General features: G+C 44.3%; 3 protein-coding genes across 7 annotated transcripts; all 3 read left to right on the forward strand.

Annotated features, from left to right (window-relative positions):
- The first annotated feature begins 2,785 nt into the window (after positions 1–2,785).
- On the forward strand, positions 2,786–6,971 carry LOC109755248 (derlin-2). Its single transcript, XM_020314155.4, has 6 exons — positions 2,786–3,108; positions 3,250–3,349; positions 4,110–4,324; positions 4,479–4,562; positions 5,598–5,651; positions 6,586–6,971. Exons 1-6 carry the CDS (start codon positions 3,010–3,012, stop codon positions 6,787–6,789), a joined length of 756 nt encoding a protein of 251 aa, XP_020169744.1. The 5' UTR covers positions 2,786–3,009; the 3' UTR covers positions 6,790–6,971.
- Positions 6,972–7,387: 416 nt separating this feature from the next.
- LOC109755254 (putative pentatricopeptide repeat-containing protein At1g03510) lies at positions 7,388–12,131 on the forward strand. Of its 5 annotated transcripts, none has more exons than XR_002230919.4 (5): positions 7,388–8,783; positions 8,915–8,993; positions 10,971–11,131; positions 11,207–11,255; positions 11,998–12,131. XR_002230919.4 is itself a non-coding variant. In XM_020314161.4 (2 exons), the coding sequence occupies exons 1-2, from the start codon at positions 7,474–7,476 to the stop codon at positions 8,925–8,927; spliced, it is 1,323 nt and encodes a 440-aa protein (XP_020169750.1). In that variant the 5' UTR covers positions 7,389–7,473; the 3' UTR covers positions 8,928–9,179. The 5 variants fall into 5 exon arrangements, 1 of the variants encoding a protein (XP_020169750.1); XR_012183512.1 differs by having other exon boundaries at positions 10,971–11,080; XR_012183513.1 differs by having other exon boundaries at positions 12,002–12,127.
- Positions 12,003–12,984, forward strand: LOC109755262 (uncharacterized protein At5g65660). Its single transcript, XM_020314170.4, has 3 exons — positions 12,003–12,138; positions 12,223–12,507; positions 12,662–12,984. The coding sequence occupies exons 2-3, from the start codon at positions 12,235–12,237 to the stop codon at positions 12,818–12,820; spliced, it is 432 nt and encodes a 143-aa protein (XP_020169759.2). The 5' UTR covers positions 12,003–12,138; positions 12,223–12,234; the 3' UTR covers positions 12,821–12,984.
- Positions 12,985–22,892: the final 9,908 nt, after the last annotated feature.

Genomic DNA, 22,892 nt, shown 5'->3' on the forward strand with positions numbered 1-22,892 from the left:
GTTTGTTCAGTGGGTTGATGAGCAGTGGCCCCCAACAATGGAGAATGCATTATTGAACCTTTGGTCAATGGTTGAAGAGAGCAAGTGTGCTGGGGTGAATGATAATCTTGAAAGTGCTTTAACTATTCACCAGTTGACAGAAGAAAAGAAAAAGCTGGATGCAGACTATGACAAGTTAGTGAAAGATGTGCATCAACTTGTGGATATGCAGGAGGATAGGGTTGTGGATTTCAGTTATCTGCAGTCCAACATCACATATCAGCAACAATGCAGAGCTGAGTTGGTTGCTGGTATGAAGACAGAAATGGCAAAGAAAGATGCAGCTAGTGCCTTCTTAGGTCCGTCGAGGTCGTGCTTGGGGTGGGAGACGACGACGCCCTCCTTGTCCTCAAAGGATGTAGGGCTCACCGCAGGCGTGCTTCTTCCCATTCATGCCTCTCTTCTCCTCTAGCCAGCCACCACCGCCACCACCCAAACCCTCGCTGTGAAATTTGGAAATGCGGTCATTGGAAAGTTAACAAAATGTTTCGGGTGGAGGGCTTTTGCCTTAAATAATGCACATATAAGTCCTATGTCATTGATTTTACACGAAGATTTATCCTAATGTTTTCCAGACTCACCGTTTTTGTGCTTGCAAAAATTTGGTCATTTTCAAGCTTCTAAATCTCAAAATTAAACTACGTACTTGTATTTAATTCTCACACAGATCCTGTTGGTCGAAGTGTGCAAGTGTGTGCTTTGCGAAAAGAAATATAGAGTGATCTATATGATTTTTGATTTTGTTAACCACATGTCCCATGCGGACATGCGGTGAATATAGAGTGATCTGCACTATATGTGTATGGGTGCTTTTAGGGTCGAGACTCTGATTATAACTAAAAGATGCCCCGAAGGCCGTTGAGACGGTGCAGGTCGGCGCTAGATTAAAAATGTAAATATTGAAATTGTAAATTTACGTGCCCCGAAGGCTGTTGAAGCGGTGCAAGTCGGCGCTTTAGCAATGATCAAAGATAATAAGTTGCTTTTTTCTTCTATGGATATGGATGTTGTGACTTATTATTTTGCTATTTGTATAAACACCGTTTGGTCATTCATAGCACTAGCACATTTGTACACTACTTTATTTGAAACCATGGGTTTCTAATGGACTGAAAAGCTGCATTAATCAACAAAAGTTGTACCAACTAGTCCACAAAAGGATCTCTAACAAAAAAATATTACAAACGAGTCCTTTGATTATGCACAAAGATCCTCCAATAGGGAGCTGGAAAAGTATCAGGTCCCTACGCCATTGTCGATGTCGTTGAACTGGATCTGCCATCTCCGGCGAACTTCGCCTTGTCATCATGCCTTGAACAACGGTCAACATCTTTTGCCAAGGAAGGTGATTTAGGCCTCCAACTTTTGGAGGTTGAAAAGAGAGACAAAGGGACCGACAGCAGGCCACCGAGTGGTCGGCCATCAACCCTCACATGGATGAACGCCTGGCCTCTAAGCCTCGTCGACCTCTAGTTTCGGCGCAACAACTCTTGCACCCCCGGATCCCTAAGATAGGCACCGAGGCACTGCTTCCCCCGTGAATCGACAACCCAGGTGCTCTGCGCACCTTCGTGGGTGTTGCTTCCTTCCATTGGAAGTTGGTTGGCCCGATTGAAATTCAGGCGCCTGATGTCTAACTAAAGTGAAATAATAATTGGGAAAAACCTTGTGCATCGCGAGTTAGTTCAGGATACTGAATTCGGGTGGCCAAGATGGAGTCCTATGGCTGGCACTACTATTGCAGGACTAAAGATGCAAACCGCACACCAGAAACTTTTAAATCGATATCTTGTGTGAACTATTGTAAGATATCAGGAAGAAGGTGCAGTTCCTTGATCGGATGAATGCGGTGTGAGCAGACATGTAAGTTTTGCATGAATAAGGTAAGAGGGGTGCCACTATTTTCTAGCTGTGTTGTGTCCCGCTCCTCCTTCTTTCTAATAAGGATCTTTTGCTGTTTTTTGGAAGCATGTCTTGTGGAGGACGCTACAACCTTCTTCGAACCCATATGCATCTACTAAGTTGGTGAGGTTGTTACGGTTGCCGTTAGTAGGCGGCGGGGGAGCAAATCCGAGGCGATGAACGACGACGCGCTTTGCGGAATCAACTTCTCACATAAGAATCCAGAACGTGCTTTCCTGTTATGTTATCATGCCAATGCTAACATTAAGGATATACTTCAAATGGATTGCATGAAAACTAGAGCATTTTTTGGTGTGATCTTGAGATATGGAGGTCCTACGTCATTCTTTGCTTTAAACACCGCCGACCAATGGTGGAGCTACAGTTGTCGATAAATGGTCCACTCAACATTTTGCCGCGGATAAGTCCTAAGCCAGCACGCCTTTCGGCTACAAGGGCATTCCCGGGTTAGCATGTTCATGACTTACGCAATTTTTTTTTAAAAAAACTCATGACGTGCTCATTTTGTGGAAAAAAAGAGTCGCGGCATGCTTTACCATATGTCTTTGCACTATGGCTCATAGTTACTATACATAGGAGTATCATAATTTCCTTCACCGGATGGGGACCTCAAAGAGTCCCAAAACAAAAAAGATAGTAGTACAAGTGGCGGCAGCCGTGGCCTGGAAGTCCAGTCTGGCAGGCAGCGGGCGACGCCCACCACCAATGTCCGACGTGTTCCTCCGACGTGGCGCCGTCCCATTGGGGCACTGCACGTCACCGCCACCGACGCGGCGGCCCCGCCCACAGGTTACTCCCACGGGCCCCCACATGCCAGCCACACGACCCAGGCTCCTCATCCACTCCGAAGCAGAAGAAGAGAAAAAAAAAACGAGAAAGAGATCGAGACCACGCCGCAGTCCCTCTCCACCCTCCTTCCCCATCCCCGTCGTCGCTCTTCGATCCCGCCGGCGATTCCGTAGACGAGCGGCGAGAGGCGAGTAGCAGAGCGAGCGGGGAAGCTAGGGTTTCGGCGTGTGTGTGCGGGAGGGGAGAAGAGGAGCGGGGATGGCGCAGGCGGTGGAGGAGTGGTACCGGCAGATGCCCATCATCACGCGCTCCTACCTCACCGCCGCCGTCCTCACCACCGTCGGCTGCACCCTCGAGGTACAAGTCCCCTCTCTTCCGCCACCCCCTGCGCCCACCGCGGGGGGCGGGGCCTCTGGTCCTTCGCGGCGCGATCTGGTGCTTCTGCTGCTGAGTCGAGTTGATGACCTAGTGATTGATTGATTGGTTGATTGATTGCAGATCATCTCGCCCTACCACCTCTACCTCAACCCCAAGCTGGTGGTGCAGCACTACGAGATCTGGCGCCTCGTCACCAACTTCCTCTACTTCCGCAAGATGGGTATGCCTTCTATCCCTAGTCCAGGTTGCAAGGCGATGTGAAATTCAGTAGGCAGGCATGGCGTAGGGCTAGGTTTGCCGAGGCTGCGTGGATTCGTTGCGTACATGTCACTCCATTTGCAACATACGTACTGATAAAAGCGGCACCAGGGGAATTCACTTCATGTGCTCCGATAGTACGGCTTGCCGAGTCTGCGAATCTGTGGCGCAGTGAGATATGAATGGCTAGAATATATAGGTTTTCGGTACGTGACGACGCCAATCGGCGAAGGCTTGTTCACTTTACATGCAGCTGAGCTGCTACTGCTTCCCTTATGTTTTGTGGCCCTGGATGTGCATATGGCAATTTGGTGCATTGGAAACGGACATGGCCTGCTTGTTTGTCGTGTTGCGTAAGCTGCCGTATCAAAGTCAACACGAAACGATAAGCAGGGATTTGTAAAGTTAATTTTGCGCGCTTCAAACAGTAACGGAGAATGGGTAATGATGAGTTGTCCAATATAATATGTTGCCATGAATGAGCAGAATCTAGATTGCGTTGAGTATCCGACATGTAGAGTCGTTTTCTCGGATACATTACTAATTTGTCTGTGCTGATGCTAAACGCAAGTGCTTACGTGTTCCTAGCTTGTTGCACGTGTTTGATTCACATTACTCTTTGGATATAAACTTTCTGTTATCATATCATTTATGGGATAAAAGTTTATGTATATCTGAAGCCCTTCACTCTTATCACTGAACCTGGTTACTCTTGTTTCCAGATTTGGATTTTCTGTTCCACATGTTTTTTCTTGCGCGCTACTGCAAACTTCTCGAGGAGAACTCATTCAGGGGAAGAACGGCTGACTTTTTCTACATGCTCTTGTTTGGTGCTACTGTCCTGACTAGCATCGTTCTGATTGGTGGGACAATACCTTACATCTCTGAGACGTTTGCTAGGATTCTGTTCCTCAGCAATTCATTGACGTTTATGATGGTATGAGATCAATTTAAAGGCTTCAAGCATTTACTATTTTCTATAAAAAGTTGCCTATGCTAGGACACATAGTAGAGAAGTCCTGTCCTTCAGAATTGTCCTTTTTGGGTGCCTGAGGCAGAACATTAGTAATACCCCTGATATGGCATGGCAGGTTTATGTCTGGAGCAAGCACAATCCCTTCATTCACATGAGCTTCTTGGGTCTGTTCACCTTCACTGCTGCCTACTTACCTTGGGTAAGTGTTGTACCTGTCCACTTGATACTCCTCTAAAATTACTTATTTGATGACGAGTGTAGGCATGCAAATTGATATTTCTTCATGCCTGAGAATTGATTCACCAGACCTGAGATCTGTATATAGGCATGGGGGAAATCACTTTGTAATGACTTTGACAAGCTTATGCATATAAAAACTGATAATTTTTCATGCCTGAGTATTGATGCACAAGATCTGAGATCTGTATATCGGGGAATGCATAACTTATTGTAATGACTTGAAAACCCTATCTGGCGGGTACATGTATCGATTCAGGCTGTTTTATTTTCAAGACAAAACATTTACGAACTTCTTTTCTTTGCCTCCTCGGTGTTCACAGTGTATGTAACTAACTATAGGTTTTGGCTTAAAAGAGGGCCTAGTGTACTGGGAGTAGAGATGAATTTCATGGGAAAGGGCTGGATCTTTCCTTTACTATGGATTGGAATCCTTGCGTTCTAAATGGGGCGAGATGCAAGATAGAGTGAATGAAGTAACATTTTAGTTCATTTAGTCATCATGGAATAAATCCTGGATAGATCATGTATGAGTAAATAAATACTGGAAGGTGTATGTGAGGTAGCGTGTGATAACTCTGCATAGAAAATGTAAATTAACGAGCATAGAGAATGTAAAATAGCTAGTTATATTCTGGAAATTAACGAGCATAGAGAATGTAAAATAACTAGAGAGAATTGGACTAATCATTGGTCCTCTAACTCCAACCAGGCAAAACCTAGCCATTACTGGGTGACTTGTAAACTGCTGTGTAATATGCACAGTTACAGTAGGAAGACACTTGGCTATCTGTCCATCATATGGATGGCACATCACTGTTGGAAAACATGACAAACTGAATAAACTGCCACATTTTGCTCTCGTACTGTTCTCCTGTGATCCTTACTTGGTCATCTCATACCATGACTGGCAAAATTAGTGAATTTCTTTATTCATGTTATATTATTATATCAGAGATTAAAAACAGTGGTCTGAACTGTTTCTCTTAACTTGCAGGTCCTTCTTGGCTTCTCTATTCTGGTGGGGAGCAGCACATGGGTTGATCTTTTGGTGAGTTTTTCTTAACTGATGAATTTCAGAGTAATGGCTGCAGTAGCGATTTTGTTAGTGTTTATGATTTTTTTTTCTGCTCATGTAAGCCATTGATTGCTAACTGACTGAACAATATTTAGGATTAGCTGTTAATGCCTATGGCAGGGGGTGATTTTTGAGACTTTTTCCTCTAGACAAACAATTCATTAGTTACATTGCATATCTCACTTTGCTTGGCATTGGGTACTAACAAAATGGGCAAGTAGCCATGCCAGCAACATGGTAATTGTTGTTGATGGATGCCTGATCTAGTCAGCTACCACAGTTGCAAGCAGATTTTTCTTTGCTTGTGGTCTATAAACTGCAGATCTTTCTCTGCATCCTGAGAACCTATCATCTGTAATGTTGTAACCACTCAATATATCTCTTTAGCCGCTCTGCCTAAAGGGTGCCATACTTGGTTTTTAGCCAAAGTTTGGTCGACAGTATAGACATACCTTCCCTTGTCCCATGGTTGTCCAAAACCTGATGATGGTTTTAACCAGCTAACCGGGTGACACTGGACAGTTTTGAAAGTTTGAACATGGTTCACATCTACGGAATGAGGCTACTGTTGTATGGATGCTGCTAGTGCTACAAGCCTGCAAATCAACCATTAGAGATCGTGGTTGGGATTTTATGGACTGTTCATTTTGGTCGATGTAGATGCTAAGAAAGTGGAATTGCTGTTACTATGCTGGCTGGCTGGCTGGCTGGCCAGCTTCTTCTCTGACTTGTTTGCCTTTCCCACTGCTCACATGTTACTGCATCTTCGTAACAAATAGCTAGCCCCTTTCTCTTAGGTATTCTGACTGTGTACTCCTGATTGTCATTCACATTCTTTACTTTTGGACAAATTAATTGACTCATAAATCTGCAGGTATTTATAACTGCTAAACCATGTTTCTTTCAGGGTATGATTGCTGGTCATGTGTACTACTTCCTGGAAGATGTGTACCCTCGGATGACCGGCCGTCGCCCCCTGAAGACCCCTTCCTTCATCAAGGCGCTGTTCGCCGATGACAATGTGGTCGTGGCGGCGCGGCCACCCAACGCTGGTGTTGGCGCGGCCGCAAGGTTCGGTGGCGTGGGTGCAGCAGACCCCCAGTTCCAGTGATGATGGACATGCAGTTTGTTGGATATAATTTTGTACACCCGTGTCCGTGATGATATGTGCAAAAATACATACAGAGTATAATTCTCAGTTAGGGGTTGGTTTTGATGCCAATGCGCTGCTAACCGAATTGTATGTAGCTGTGCTCATGAGAGGCCATTGGTTGTTGGTTAACTTTGAATTGACGTACTTGTCTCATCTTGCGTGGCAGTGGCAGTGGCACCTTCGTTAATTAGGCGAAAAAACACGCTGAAGCCTTCAAACCAGAGCTGCCCATTGAATTCCAACTCAAAATGCTGATTAAATACGACGCACAAGAAATTGGAAATGTAGAAACATAAAAGAAAAGACATGGAACAAATTTCTAAGCTTTGCTTCTACTAGTAGTAGTAAAATATCGAAAGGAGAAACATTTAAGGGTCCCTTTGATTTGTAGAATTCTCAAAACGTAGGACATGCAAGATTCTCAAAACATAGGAATACGATTAGCAGAGTTGTAAAAGAACCCTGATAAGGAAAAAAAAATTAGAATTCTTAAAATATCCTTGAAAAATCTTTTGAATCAAAGAGCCCTAAAGTTGCTCGTTCAAACCAAATTCAAATTCCCAAAAGATTTTAAGCCACAGTTAGTGAAGCATCGTCGTCAAGCTTGGGCCCTCCTTCCCTCGAAAACCAAACGGAGGAGCGATGGACTCCCGCCACCAGCGGCTGGCGACGCTGACCAAGGCCCTGACGGCGCACGTCAACGCCGGCCGCCACGGCGACGCGCTCGCCTTCTTCGCCCACATGGCCTCCGACCCGGCGCTCCCGCCGCTCGCCGACCCGTCCTTCGCGTACGCCCTCCCGCTCGCGCTCAAGTCCGCCGCCGCGCTCCGCCTGCCCTCGTCCGCCGCCGCCGCCCCCATACACGCGCTCGCGCGCAAGTGCCGCGGCCTCCTCAGCAACCCCTTCGTCGCCTCCGCGCTCGTCGTCTCCTATGGTGCATGTGCCGGCTCCTCCCCCGAGTCCGCGCGCCGCCTGTTCGACGAATTGCCTGGCCGCACCGCCGTCGTCTGGAGCGCCATGATCTCCGTCTACGTCAGGTCAGGGGACGTCGCCGCGGCCGCGCGGGCGCTCGGCGAGATGGACGTCGTGCCGACTGCCTCCTGCTTCAACTCGGTGATTGCGGCGGTGGCGGAGTCTGGGGACCGTCCCGCCCAGGCCGTCGAGCTCTACCGGCGGATGCAGGGGATGGGCGTCAGGCCCTCGCTCATCACCCTGCTGGCGCTCGTCCCTGTGTGCACCGCGCTGGGAGCGCTGGGCTCGGTCAGGGAGGTGCACAGCTTCGCATTGCGGCACGACATGTTCGCGAGTTGCCACCTCGGCAGCTCCCTCATCGAGGCGTACGGGCAGTGCGGCTCTTTGGTCGGCGCACAGAGGGTTTTCGACCTGGTGGACGAGCGTGACGTGGTTGTCTGGAGCGCCATGGTGTCGGCGTACGCGTTCCATGGCCATGGAAACGTCGCGATGTCGCTTTTCAGGCGTATGGAGCTGGATAAGGTCCGGCCTGATGGCATAATGTTCCTTGGCGTGTTGAAGGCCTGCGGCCATGCTGGTCGCGCAGATGAGGCTTTGAAGTACTTTGATGTGTTAACCAAGACGCATGGAGTCGAAGCATGTGGAGATCATTATTCATGCTTGGTTGATGTCTTGGGACGGGCAGGGAGGTTGCATCAGGCCTATGATGTTATACGGACGATGCCGGTTAGAGTTACCGCAAAGGCCTGGGGTGCTCTCCTTGCTGCTTGCAGGAAGTATGGGGAGGTGGGGCTGGCAGAAGTTGCAGCGAGAGCGTTGTTTGAGATTGAACCAGAGAATGCAGGGAACTTTGTTTCGCTTGCAAATGTCTATTCGGGCTTGGGTATGCATGAGGAGGCAGAGCGGGTGAGAAGGGACATGGAGCAACGAGGCTTGCAGAGCTCACCTGGAAGCAGTTGGACGATACACCGCAAGTCAAGGTACTTGACCATGTCCAATAAATTTGTTTTTCCACCACTTCCTTGTCTGTACCAGCCAAGCTTCTATGTTTTTTTTTACAGTTTTGGTCTTAGTCAAATCATGAATGGACTGACTTATTTGTTTGCTGCAGTGAACTTGTCTGAAGAAGGAGGTTGACATTTGGAAATTTCAAGTTTATTCGGATACACAATTTCTGTGTCCATGAAAATGTAAGCGGGATATGCCAATATCTCTTTCTTTTTGGAGGGTCTATTGAGTAGAACACCACTACTTTTAGTTAATAGCATCTGGAAAATATTTAATTGTACCAGAGCCCTAACCCTAAATCTATCAGAATACGCTGCATCTCAACCTGAACTGATTGTAAATGCAGCAGACACTTTTCTGTGGCTTAATTCTTAGCTGGAAATCCTGCATAAACATCAAATTTCCTTCTGGGAATGCTGGAAAGAAGCGATGACCCTGTTAGAAGTCATGTCTATTATCAAAGTTCAGTCCTAGCCTGATCTTATTACCATCTAATTTACACATTTCCTACTTCAGTTTTTTGTGTCATTTTCAATCTGACACTGCATGAATTTATAATTCTTGAAATATAATCATAAACTTTGTGCTATCAGTAAAAAAATAATACTTTTATCGATGTTATACAGTACAATTTCCTTCCTGCCAACAGCATTTCCATCAGCATACATTGGAATTCAAGTTCAAAGGACTACAGAGGAAACATAACTCTATATATACTGTTTCTTATTTTTACAAGTTTTTCAGCAAAGCAGTAGGCATTTGCAACTATCTAATGCCACTCTGCTCTAAACTGCTATGCACATAGTTGTCCACAATCCCATTGCTGTCAGTGGATATTAACTTCACTGAAGTTTATTACATCCGTGCACTGAACTCATTGTGATTCTTTATTCTGAAGCTAAACTAATATATCTTATGTCAGTTTCTACGGACCGAGGAACTATCTTTAGCTTTCCAACGAGACTTCTACTAGCCTTTTGCTGTTAGTGCATATGATGCTAATGTTGGTGCTACTTTAACAAAGGCACATCGTATTAGAAAACTGATATTAAAAAGGCTAGTCAAATAGGTGCAGCGGGCAAGATCCCTGATATCTTTCCTTTACCTTTCAACCACATCTAGTGTTCAAATAGATCATTGTAGGGATATATAATACATCCGCATTGTACTTCTTGTTTGATCAGTCAGTTCAGTTTGTTGTTTGAAGATATCAAGTCATTTATAATATTTATGAGTTTATTATCTCTGCCACAGGGATATTGTAATTTGTAAAGGGAGGTTTTACTATACATTATTAACGTCTTAGTGTATTTGGTGTCAATTAGTTCGCTACACCTGCTGTTTAATATAATATATTGGCGGCAGCATGGAAGTTTAACATGATTTTTTTTCCTTATACATATTTAAACTAAGCTAGCTGTTACAAGCATGAAATTAGAAAGGATATCAACTATAATACCACGTTTTTATTTTAAATATGAAATAATATCTACTGTACAACTTAAATATCTTATGGAAAATGTATGACCTAATATGTCTTTTGGCATTTGGAATCCAGCTAAAGGCCATCAGATAATTTATCCACTACCCGCTTTCCTGAAACATGATTTGTAGTGCATGATACCTTTCCTATGTTCTGTAGTAACCTGGAAGGACACTTACCTAACATCCTACCTGATAGGTCCCTCTCAAATAGCTATGCTGTAGCTGGCCAAGCAGGCATCACTATTGTTAGTGATGCATGCTAGGTCCCGTTACAGATGGCTTATTGGCTGATGTGTAAGGGATTCTGTCAACCTAATTTCTCCAACACATGTTGTTTGCGTTCTGCACTAGCTAGCTTGCAATTGTAATGCTTTCTAAGGATATTTAGCTTCAACACATGCAATTCTTCCGTTTTTCCTCCATAAATTGGCCTGAAATCTGTCAAATCATACATGCGTCCTGATGGCACTATCCACAACCAGTTTTAACCACTGGACAGTACTTCACAGCCCTCTCATTGCAGTATGCTTGTTTTGACCACTAAACTCGTTCCTTTGCATAACTACTTTTTCTGTACCAAATTCCTTGATCTGCTTCTACAAATATCTGGTGTGTGTGTGTTTGCTGCCTCTATACCAGTCCGTGAACTATTGAAGGAATACCATTTGCTGCAGGAAGGGAGCACACTGACATTGAATGAAAATTTGGCCGACAGGAGGAAGTGCGGCCATAAGAGGGTATCCATTGTTACTTTTGCAGGTGGGACCCTCCAAGTGGAGAACAGGTAAATGAGAGAGCTCATGCAACTCATCTTTCGTCATCAGTTGAGGGCTAGGTAGGAAACATATATATTACCAGACATTGGCTGCTTAAGATAATATAAACATTCTTGATACATCTTCCTGGTTAGGAAATGATACCACCGAGAGCAAATTACTTCGTGCTGATCTGTTTGTTAGGTAAGATTACTTCTCTTTTGCTTCCTCCACTCGACTTCTTTCATAGAGTTTTGAAGTTACTGAACGCTTTGAAAAGCATGACTCATGGCAGTCCTTGAAGATAGAAAAGCTGGCTGATGGCACCTCATTGACTAATTGACTAGTGGTACATAGTAGCTTTTAGCCGTTCAACTAATTTGCCTTATTTGGGCATAGCTTCCAGGCTTGGCAAGGCTATATAGCTAGCAGTCACAATTTATTTTTTTATAGTAGTAGCCACATTTTGTTGAAAATAACTTTGCATCTGTACCGTCCGTACAAATTCATGGATTTCGTCAAGGATACTCAAGCTATATTGGCACTTTATCTTTGGAAAAGCATATTACTTTTCAAAAGGCAAATGATGATGCACACTGAGATAAAGTGCTGCATGTTCATCTCACCTGTGCATGTCCACTGTTAATATGACCTAAATTTTTGGGTCCCTCCACCCCCAACTCAATTAAGATCATTCTTTACTGTTAGTTTGTTCCAAGAATAACATATATATGCAGTGTTGCATCGCCAACCGGCTATCTTTTTCATCCAGAAGCTCAGGCACTTCATTACCTGTGCATCAGTTCATCATACTTTACCTAACAAACATTTGCTTGTGGTGAGACATACCTATAATTTCTATCCCAGTGTATATTCGCCACCTTTTGTCCCACCTTCTAAAGCCATATATTTAGGCGATTTAAGCAGCTTCTTTTTGTTGGAAAAGGCAGGCGGTGAGATCAGCGGCAAGCACTAGCGGCCACCAGCAGATGCATGTGGACCACAGCACCATCATCATCCAGTACCACGGACGGACGGCTGGCCGTGCAAGTCAGTCCACTTCGTATGACGCAAGGTGACTTTTCAGGTATAAGTAGCCAGTCTCCTTAGCTTGCAAGCCTGGGCTCTTAACCGAGTAGCAGGCAGGACTGACTGACTCAAGTACCAGAAGGGAGGCCACCTGATGCGTATGAATATGCCACAAGGTCTCACGCCTGCTCCTGCATCCATGACGATCCCGATGTCGCATTCCTCAAGGCCGACGCTCGGGTTCCCCCTTGGCACGGCGCTCCTGCTTCTCGTCATCTTCTCCCTCAGCGGCATCTTCTCCTGCTGCTACCACTGGGACAGGCTCCGCTCCCTCCTCTGGTCTCGGCATCCCAGCATGCTCCAGGACGGCCCGCACACCGTCATCTCCATCGGATTGGTGCCGAGCAAGGCAGCCTCCGAGCACAAGGTAGTAGCAACAACCGATCTCTCTGTTTTTTTAACTGAAACGATCTCTCTGTTGTGCAACTTATTTTCAGTTTTGACACCGTTCCGAAATACTATCATCTGTCTATTGCAAACTTCAGCTGATGATTAGTGGCCCTGTGCCTTGTTGTTTGCAGAGCGAGAAAGCAGGAAAGGAGTGCGGGTTGCCCGTGATCATGCCCGGGGATAACATCGCGAAGTTCTACGCGAGGCCCTGCCCGCACGAGACTTGTTTACCTGCAGCAGCAGGTGAGAAGGCCGAAGTCGAGGTGCAAGATCGATGTTCAGTTTCGTGAGACCGTGTATGTGAAATCGTAGTTAGGTGCCAGCGACTTATGATTGATAGATGGATTGTATATACGCAAGCGACTTATGATTGGTGGATTGATTGTGTACAAGCATGCACTTTGACAGTTTTTCAGAAAAGGAAAAAAAAAAAAGAACCTTTCATGTGCAGATATGCAACCTGAATGTGTCAACAAACAAGCTGAACATTTGTTGAATGCTATGAAATTTGGGATCTTTCTGCTAAGGGGGATGGATACATATTGGTCGGTTCATTTGTCATTCCAGGAAAGCCAAAAACAGTTCACAGTAGTTTCTTTTTGAAATTATCAGGGAATTTGTTGGCGTCTGTTCTTTCGGCGAGGTTTTTGAAATGGGAAAAAAGAGAGGAAATTAGATTGCTGCTGAACCAAATGGGATCCTTGTCCTGTGGTGCCCCACCGTACGTCGTCATGGCCACTGAAGAACAAAAGTACAGCTGCATATGTATATGCACGATGGAATTGGATGGGGACATGGACGTAACATTCATATTTCATACCGGCTGGGATTGTAATGAGTGCAGGATTAATTAGGTCCTTATGCACGGATACAACAAGGGCGCGTTTTGTTGATCGCACAACCTCCATCCAGGGCTCTGGGTTAACTAATTTGGACCGTTTGGTTAGCTGCACGTTCGGCTAAGCCTGCATCATACGCTTCTCAAAGTACCCCACAGTCTGGCTGTAAAGGAACGACCGAATCGACCGTTTTCATTGAGCTAGGAACAAGCGAGCCCAAAGAGGGCATCACGACTGCACGAGCATGAAATGGCGCTAATATTTCCTGAAAGCGCGCCATAAAATCTTTTGAATGCATGGTAAACATTTTTTGAACATGTTGTACATTCTTAAATAGACGATGAATATTTTTTGAAGTATGTGATGATCATTTTGTAAACACATGATCAACATTTTTCCAAAAATACATGGTGAACATTTTAACAAATACATGGCAATTTTTTTGATACACGATCAATATTTTTTAATATACGACGAACCTTTTGTAAATCCACAATGAACACTTTTTATAAATCCATGAACACTTTCTTTAAATACATGATAAACATTTTTTAATTACACAATGAACCTTTTTCAAACACATGATAAACATTAAAAAATAATTTTAGAAATTATAGGAACATTTTTATGAAATGCTCCGAATCTATTTGTTAGAACATTTAGAAAAATAAAAAAGCTATTTCTTTTGAAGAAAAAATAGAAGAGAAAAATACAGTACGTAACATACGTGCATACACTTGGTTTTCTTAGACAACTTTCACACGCTTGGTGTGTGGCAAACTCGCGCGATCCATCCGGTGCTGGCCCAACCCATTTACCGGGGACACTGAGGCGATGTTAGCTTCTGCCTCGCAAACAACCATGGCATAGATAACCTTTTTGAAGGTGTGTGTGTGTGTGTGGCAGGAGGATTCAACCATCTCGGAGGAACCAATGACCTGAGATAAACCTTAAAAACCATGATCAATGATTAATTCCACTAACCACATTGTCATCACATAAAAGTACTATTTGGGGATAAATGCAATTTCAAACTCTTCTATTTACTTAAGAAAATACACAATCATAAACCCTAGAAACTACTCCCAGCTTTAGAGCTTTGTCCATAGATTTAAGAAAAAACTAAAATATACATTAATTAACAAATAAATATACTTGTATTTGTTGGGGAACGTAGTAATTTCAAAAAATTTCCTGCACACGCAAGATCATGGTGATGCATAGCAACGAGAGGGGAGAGTGTTGTCTACGTACCCTCGTAGACCGAAAGCGGAAGCGTTATGACAACGCGGTTGATGTAGTCGTACGTCTTCACGATCGACCGATCCTTAGTACCGAACGTACGTCACCTCCGTGTTCTGCACATGTTCAGCTGGGTGACGTCCCGCGAACTCACGATCCAGTAGAGCTTTGAGGGAGAGTTTCGTCAGCACGACGGCGTGATGACGATGACGATGAAGTTACCGACGCAGGGCTTCGCCTAAGCACCACTACGATATGATCGAGGTGGATTATGGTGGAGGGGAGCACCGCACACGGCTTGGAACAATCAACTTGTGTGTCTATGGGGTGCCCCCCTCCCTCGTATATAAAGGAGTGGAGGAGGGGGAGAGGGCCGGCCCCTATGGCGCACCCTGGAGGAGTCCTACTCCCACTGGGAGTAGGATTCCCCCTTTCTCAAGTTGGACTAGGAGAGAAGGAAGGGGGAGAGAGGGAGGAAGGAAAGGGGGGCGCCGCCCCCCTCCTAGTCCAATTCGGACCAAAGGGGGAGGGGGCGCGCGGCCTGCCCTGGCCTCCTCTCTCTCTCTCCACTATGGCCCATTAAGGCCCATACAATTACCGGTGGGTTCCGGTAACCTCCCGATACTCCGGTAAAATCCTGATTTCACCCGGAACCATTCCGATGTCCAAATATAGGCTTCCAATATATCGATCTTTACGTCTCGACCATTTCGAGACTCCTCGTCATGTCCGTGACCATATCCGGGACTCCGAACTACCTTCGGTACATCAAAACACAAAAACTCATAATACCGATCATCACAGAACTTTAAGCGTGCGGACCCTACGGGTTCGAGAACTATGTAGACATGACCGAGACACGTCTCCGGTCAATAACCAATAGCGGAACCTGGATGCTCATATTGGCTCCTACATATTCTACGAAGATCTTTATTGGTCAAACCGCATAACAACATACGTTGTTCCCTTTGTCATCGGTATGTTACTTGCCCGAGATTCGATCGTCGGTATCTCAATACCTAGTTCAATCTCGTTACCGGCAAGTCTCTTTACTCGTTCCGTAATGCATTATCCCGCAACTAACTCATTAGTTACATTGCTTGGAAGGCTTATAGTAATGTGCATTACCAATAGGGCCCAGAGATACCTCTCCGACAATCGGAGTGACAAATCCTAATCTTGATCTATGCGAACTCAACAAGTACCATCGGAGACACCTGTAGAGCACCTTTATAATCACCCAGTTACGTTGTGACGTTTGGTAGCACACAAAGTGTTCCTCCGGTAATCGGGAGTTGCATAATCTCATAGTCATAGGAACATGTATAAGTCATGAAGAAAGCAATAGCAGTAAACTAAATGATCAAGTGCTAAGCTAACGGAATGGGTCAAGTCAATCACATCATTCTCCTAATAATGTGATCCCGTTTATCAAATGACAACTCGTGTCTATGGCTAGGAAACTTAACCATCTTTGATTAACGAGCTAGTCAAGTATAGGCATACTAGTGACACTCTGTTTGTCTATGTGTTCACACATGTACTAAGTTTCCAGTTAATACAATTCTAGCATGAATAATAAACATTTATCATGATATGAGGAAATAAATGATAACTTTATTATTGCCTCTGGGCATATTTCCTTCAGTCTCCCACTTGCACTAGAGTCAATAATCTAGTTCACATCGCCATGTGATTTAACACCAATATTTCACATCGCCATGTAACCAACACTCAAAAGGTTTACTAGAGTCAATAATCTAGTTCACATCGCTATGTGATTAACACCCAAAGAGTACTTAAGGTGTGATCATGTTTTGCTTGTGAGAGAAGTTTAGTCAACGGGTCTGCCACATTCAGAGCCGTATGTATTTTGCAAATATTCTGTGTGTACAATACTCTGCACGGAGCTACTCTAGCTAAATGCTCCCACTTTCAATATGTATCCAGATCGAGACTCAGAGTCATCCAGATCGGTGTCAAAGCTTGCATCGACATAACTCTTTACGACGAACTCTTTATCACCTCCATAACCGAGAAATATTTCCTTAGTCCTCCAAGGATTATTTTGACCGCTGTCCAGTGATCTACTCCTAGATCACTATTGTACTCCCTTGCCAAACTCAGGGCAGGGTATACAATAGGTCTGGTACACAGCATGGCATACTTTATAGAACCTATGGCTGAGGCATAGGGAATGACTTTCATTCTCTCTATCTTCTGCCGTGGTCAGGCTTTGAGTCTTACTCAACTTCACACCCTGCAACACAGGCAAGAACTCTTTCTTTGACTGTTCCATTTTGAACTACTTCAAAAACTTGTCAAGGTATGTACTCATTGAAAAAACTTATCAAGCGTCTTAATCTATCTCTATAGATCTTGATGCTCAATATGTAAGCAGCTTCACTGAGGACTTTCTTTGAAAAACTCCTTTCAAACACTCCTTTATGCTTTCCAGAAAATAGTACATCATTTCCGATCAACAATATGTCATACATATACTTATCAGAAAGGTTGTAGTGCTCCCACTCACTTTCTTGTAAATATAGGCTTTACCGCAAGTCTGTATAAAACTATATGCTTTGATCAACTCATCAAAGCACATATTCCAACTCCGAGATGCTTGCACCAATCCACAGATGGATCGCTGGAGCTTTGCACACTTTGTTAGCATCTTTAGGATTGACAAAACCTTCTGGTTGCATCATATACAACTCTTCTTTAAGAAATCCATTAAGGAATGCAGGTTTGACATCCATTTGCCAAATTTCATAAAATGCGGCAATTGCTAACATCATTCGGACAAACTTTTAAGCATCGATACAAGTGAGAAAACCTCATTTTAGTCAACATCTTGAACTTGTCGAAAACATTTTGCGACAATTCGATGTTTGTAGATAGTAACACTACTATCAGCGTCCGTCTTCTTCTTGAAGATCCATTTTATTCTCTATGGCTTACCGATCATCGGGCAAGTCAACCAAAGTCCACACTTTGTTCTTATACATGGATCCCATCTCAGATTTAGTGGCCTCAAGCCATTTCGCGGAATCTGGGCTCATCATCGCTTCCTCATAGTTCATAGGTTCATCATGGTCTAGTAACATTATTTCCGTACCACTCTGGTGCGGAACGTACTCTGGTTGACCTACGAGGTTCGGCAGTAACTTGATCTGAAGTTTCATGATCATCATCATTAGCTTCCTCACTAATTGGTGTAGGAATCACTGGAACTGATTTCTGTGATAAACTACTTTCCAATTCGGGAGAAGGTACAATTACCTCATCAAGTTCTACTTTCCTCCCACTCACTTCTTTCGAGAGAAACTCCTTCTCTAGAAAGGATCCATTCTTAGCAAAAAGATCTTTCCTTCGGATCTGTGATAGAAGGTGTACCCAACAGTTTCTTTTGGGTATCCTATGAAGACGCACTTCTCCGATTTGGGTTCGAGCTTATTAGGCTGAAACTTCTTCACAAAAGCAACGCAACCCCAAACTTTAAGAAACAACAGCTTAGGTTTCTTGCCAAACCATAGTTCACACAGTGTCGTCTCAATGGATTTAGATGTTGCCCTATATAACGTGAATGCAACTGTCTCTAATGCATAACCCCAAAACAATAGCGGTAAATCAGTAAGAGACATCATAGATCGCACCATGTCTAATAAAGTGCGGTTACGACGTTCGGACACACCATTACGCTGTGGTGTTCCAAGTGGCGTGAGTTTGTGAAACTATTCCACATTGCTTTAATTGAAGACCAAACTCGTAACTCAAATATTCGTCTCCGCGATCAGATTGTATAAACTTTATTTTCTTGTTAGCATGATTTTCCACTTCACTCTGAAATTCTTTGAACTTTTCAAATGTTTCAGACTTATGTTTCATCAAGTAGATATACCCATATCTGCTCAAATCATCTGTGAAGGTCAGAAAATAACTATACCCGCCGCGAGCGTCAACACTCATCGAACCGCATACATCAGTATGTATTATTTTCAATAAGTCAGTTGCTCGCTCCATTGTTCCGGAGAACGGAGTCTTAGTCATCTTGCCCATGAGACACGATTCGCAAGCATCAAGTGATTCATAATCAAGTGATTCCAAAAGTCCATCAGTATGGAGTTTCTTCATGCGCTTTACAGCAATATGACCTAAACGGCAGTGCCACAAATAAGTTACCCTATCATTATCAACTCTGCATCTTTTGGCTTCAATATTATGAATATGTGTATCACTACTATCGAGATTCAATATAAATAGACCACTCTTCAAGGGTGCATGACCATAAAAGATATCACTCATATAAATAGAACAACCATTATTCTCTGATTTAAATTAATAACCGTCTCGCATCAAACAAGATCCAGATATAATGTTCATGCTCAAAGCTGGCACCAAATAACAATTATTCAGGTCTAAAACTAATCCCGAAGGTAGATGTGGAGGTAGCGTGCCGACGGCGATCACATCGACTTCGGAACCATTTCCCATGCGCATCGAATTCAAGTGATTGTAGTACCCAGACAATCTGAGCACATGCTCACTGGTTGAGCTATTCTCCTCCATCTTGTAGGCAAAGTACTGTCAGAGTCTCATACCTCTCGACACAGGCATGAGTATGAAATACCAATTTCAACTCTTGGAACATCTTATATGCTCCGTGGCGTTCCAAACATTTTTGAAGTCCCGGTTCTAACCGTAAAGCATGATGCACTAAACTATCAAGTAGTTATCATACCGAGCTTTGTCAAACGTTCATAACGTCTGCATCTGCTCCTGCAATAGATCCGTCACCTAGCGGTGCATCAAGGACATAATTCTTCTGTGCAGCAATGAGTACAATCCTCAGATCACGGACCAAGTCCGCATCATTGCTACTATCATTTTTCAATTTATTTTTCTCTTGGAACATATCAAAAAATAAACGGGGAGCTACATCGCGAGCTATTGATCTACAACATAGTTATGCAAATACTATCAGGACTAAGTTCATGATAAATTAAAGTTCAATTAATCATTACTTAAGAACTCCCACTCAGATAGACATCCCTCTAGTCATCTAAATGATCACATGATCCATATCAACTAAACCATGTCCGATCATCACGTGAGATGGAGTAGTTTTCAATGGTGAACATCACTATGTTGATCATATCTACTATATGATTCACGCTCGACCTTTCAGTCTCAGTGTTCCGAGGCCATATCTGCATATGCTAGGCTCATCAAGTTTAACCCGAGTATTTTTGCGTGTGCAAAACTGGCTTGCACCCGTTGTATGTGAACGTAGAGCTTATCACACCCGATCATCACATGGTGTCTCGGCACGACGAACTTTGGCAACAGTGCATACTCAGGGAGAACACTTGTACCTTGAAATTTTAGTAAGGGATCATCTTATAAAGCTACCACCGAACTAAGCAAAATAAGATGTATAAAAGATAAACATCACATGCAATCAAAATATGTTACATGATATGGCCATCATCATCTTGTGCTTTTGATCTCCATCTCCAAAGTACTGTCATGATCTCTATTGTTACCGGCATGACACCATGATCTCCATCAACTTGATCTTTTATCAATGTGTCGTCACATGGTCGTCTCACCAGCTATTGCTTTTGCAACTATTGCTATCGCATAGCGATAAAGTAAAGCAATTACATTGCACTTGCATCTTATGCAATAAAGAGACAACCATAAGGCTCCTGCCAGTTGCCGATAACTTTAACAAAAAATGATCATTTCATACAACAATTTATACCTCATCACGTCGTGACCATATCACATCACAACATGCCCTGCAAAAACAAGTAAGACGTCCTCTACTTTGTTGTTGCAAGTTTTACGTGGCTGCTACAGGCTGAGCAAGAACCGTTCTTACCTACGCATCAAAACCACAACGATATTTCGTCAAGTATGTGCTGTTTTAACCTTCATAAGGACCGGGCGTAGCCACACTCAATTCAACTAAAGTTGGAGAAACTGACACCCGCCAGCCACCTGTGTGCGAAGCACGTCGGTAGAACCAGTCTCGCGTAAGCGTACGCGTAATGTCGGTCCGGGCCGCTTCATCCAACAATACCGCCGAATCAAAGTATGACAGGCTGGTAAGCAGTATGACTAGTATCGCCCACAACTCACTTGTGTTCTACTCGTGCATATAACATCTAAGCATAAACCTGGCTCGGATGCCACTGTTGGGGAACGTAGTAATTTCAAAAAATTTCCTACGCACAGGCAAGATCATGGTGATGCATAGCAACGAGAGGGGAGAGTGTGTCCACATACCCTCATAGACCAAAAGCGGAAGCGTTATGACAACGCGGTTGATGTAGTCATACGTCTTCACGATCGACCGATCCTCAGTACCGAACGTACGGCACCTCCGTGTTCAGCACACGTTCAACTCGGTGACATCCCGCGAACTCATGATCCAATAGAGCTCGAGGGAGAGTTTTGTCAGCACGACGGCGTGATGACGATGTTGATGAAGTTACCGACGCAGGGCTTCGCCTAAGCACCGCTATGATATGACCGAGGTGGATTATGGTGGAGGGGGGCACCGCACACGGCTAAGAGAGATCAATGATCGACTTGTGTGTCCATGGGGTGCCCCTCCTCCACATATAAAGGAGTGGAGGAGGGGAGGGGCCGACCCTCTCTATGGCGCGCCCTAGGGGAGTCCTACTCCCACCGGGAGTAGGATTCTCCCTTTCCCTAGTTAGAGTAGGAGAGGAAGGGAAGGAGGAGTAGGAGAGAAGGAAAGGGGGGCGCCGCCCCCCAAACCTATTCCAATTCGGCCTCCTGCCCAAGGGGGGCGCACCAGCCCCTTGTGGGCTGGTGTGCTTCCTTCTTATGGCCCATAAGGCCCATAACTTCTCCCGGGGGGTTCCGGTAACCTCCTGGTACTCCGGAAAAATGCCTGAATCACTCGGAACCTTTCCGATGTCCGAATATAGCCTTCCAATATATCGATCTTTACGTCTCGACCATTTCGAGACTCCTCGTCATGTCCCCGATCTCATCCGGGACTCCGAACTACCTTCGGTACATCAAAACACATAAACTCATAATACCGATCGTCACCGAACGTTAAGCGTGCGGGCCCTACGGGTTCGAGAACTATGTAGACATGACCGAGACACATCTCCGGTCAATAACCAATAGCGGAACCTGGATGCTCATATTGGCTCTCACATATTCTACGAAGATCTTTATCGGTCAAACCGCATAACAACATACGTTGTTCCCTTTGTCATCGGTATGTTACTTGCCCGAGATTCGATCGTCGGTATCTCAATACCTAGTTCAAGCTCGTTACCGGCAAGTCTCTTTACTCGTTCCGTAATGCATCATCCCGCAACTAACTCATTAGTCACATTGCTTGCAAGGCTTATAGTGATGTGCATTACCGAGAGGGCCCAGAGATACCTCTCCGACAATCGGAGTGACAAATCCTAATCTCGATCTATGCCAACTTAACAAACACCATCGGAGACACCTGTAGAGCACCTTTATAATCACCCAGTTACGTTGTGACGTTTGGTAGCACACAAAGTGTTCCTCCAGTATTCGGGAGTTGCATAATCTCATAGTCATAGGAACATGTATAAGTCATGAAGAAACAATAGCAACATACTAAACGATCAAGTGCTAAGCTAACGGAATGGGTCGAGTCAATCACATCATTCTCTAATGATGTGATCCCGTTAATCAAATGACAACTTATGTCTATGGTTAGGAAACTTAACCATCTTTGATTCAACGAGCTAGTCAAGTAGAGGCATACTAGTGACACTCTGTTTGTCTATGTATTCACAAATGTACTAAGTTTCCAGTTAATACAATTCTAGCATGAATAATAAACATTTATCATGATATAAGGAAATAAATAATAACTTCATTATTGCCTCTAGGGCATATTTCCTTCAGACATGGTGGTAAGCAGTATGACTAGTATCGCCCACAACTCACTTGTGTTCTACTCGTGCATATAACATCTACGCATAAACCTGGATCGGATGCCACTGTTGGGGAACGTAGTAATTTTAAAAATTTTCCTACACACACGCAAGATCATGGTGATGCATAGCAATGAGAGGGGAGAGTGTTTTCTACGTACCCTCGTAGACCGAAAGCGGAAGCGTTATGACAACGCGGTTGATGTAGTCGTACGTCTTCACGATCGACCGATCCTTAGTACCGAACGTACGGCACCTCCGTGTTCTGCACACGTTCAGCTGGGTGACGTCCCGCGAACTCACGATCCAGTAGA

Source organism: Aegilops tauschii, chromosome 5, assembly GCF_002575655.3.
Source record: "Aegilops tauschii subsp. strangulata cultivar AL8/78 chromosome 5, Aet v6.0, whole genome shotgun sequence".
NCBI classification, from domain to species: domain Eukaryota; kingdom Viridiplantae; phylum Streptophyta; class Magnoliopsida; order Poales; family Poaceae; genus Aegilops; species Aegilops tauschii.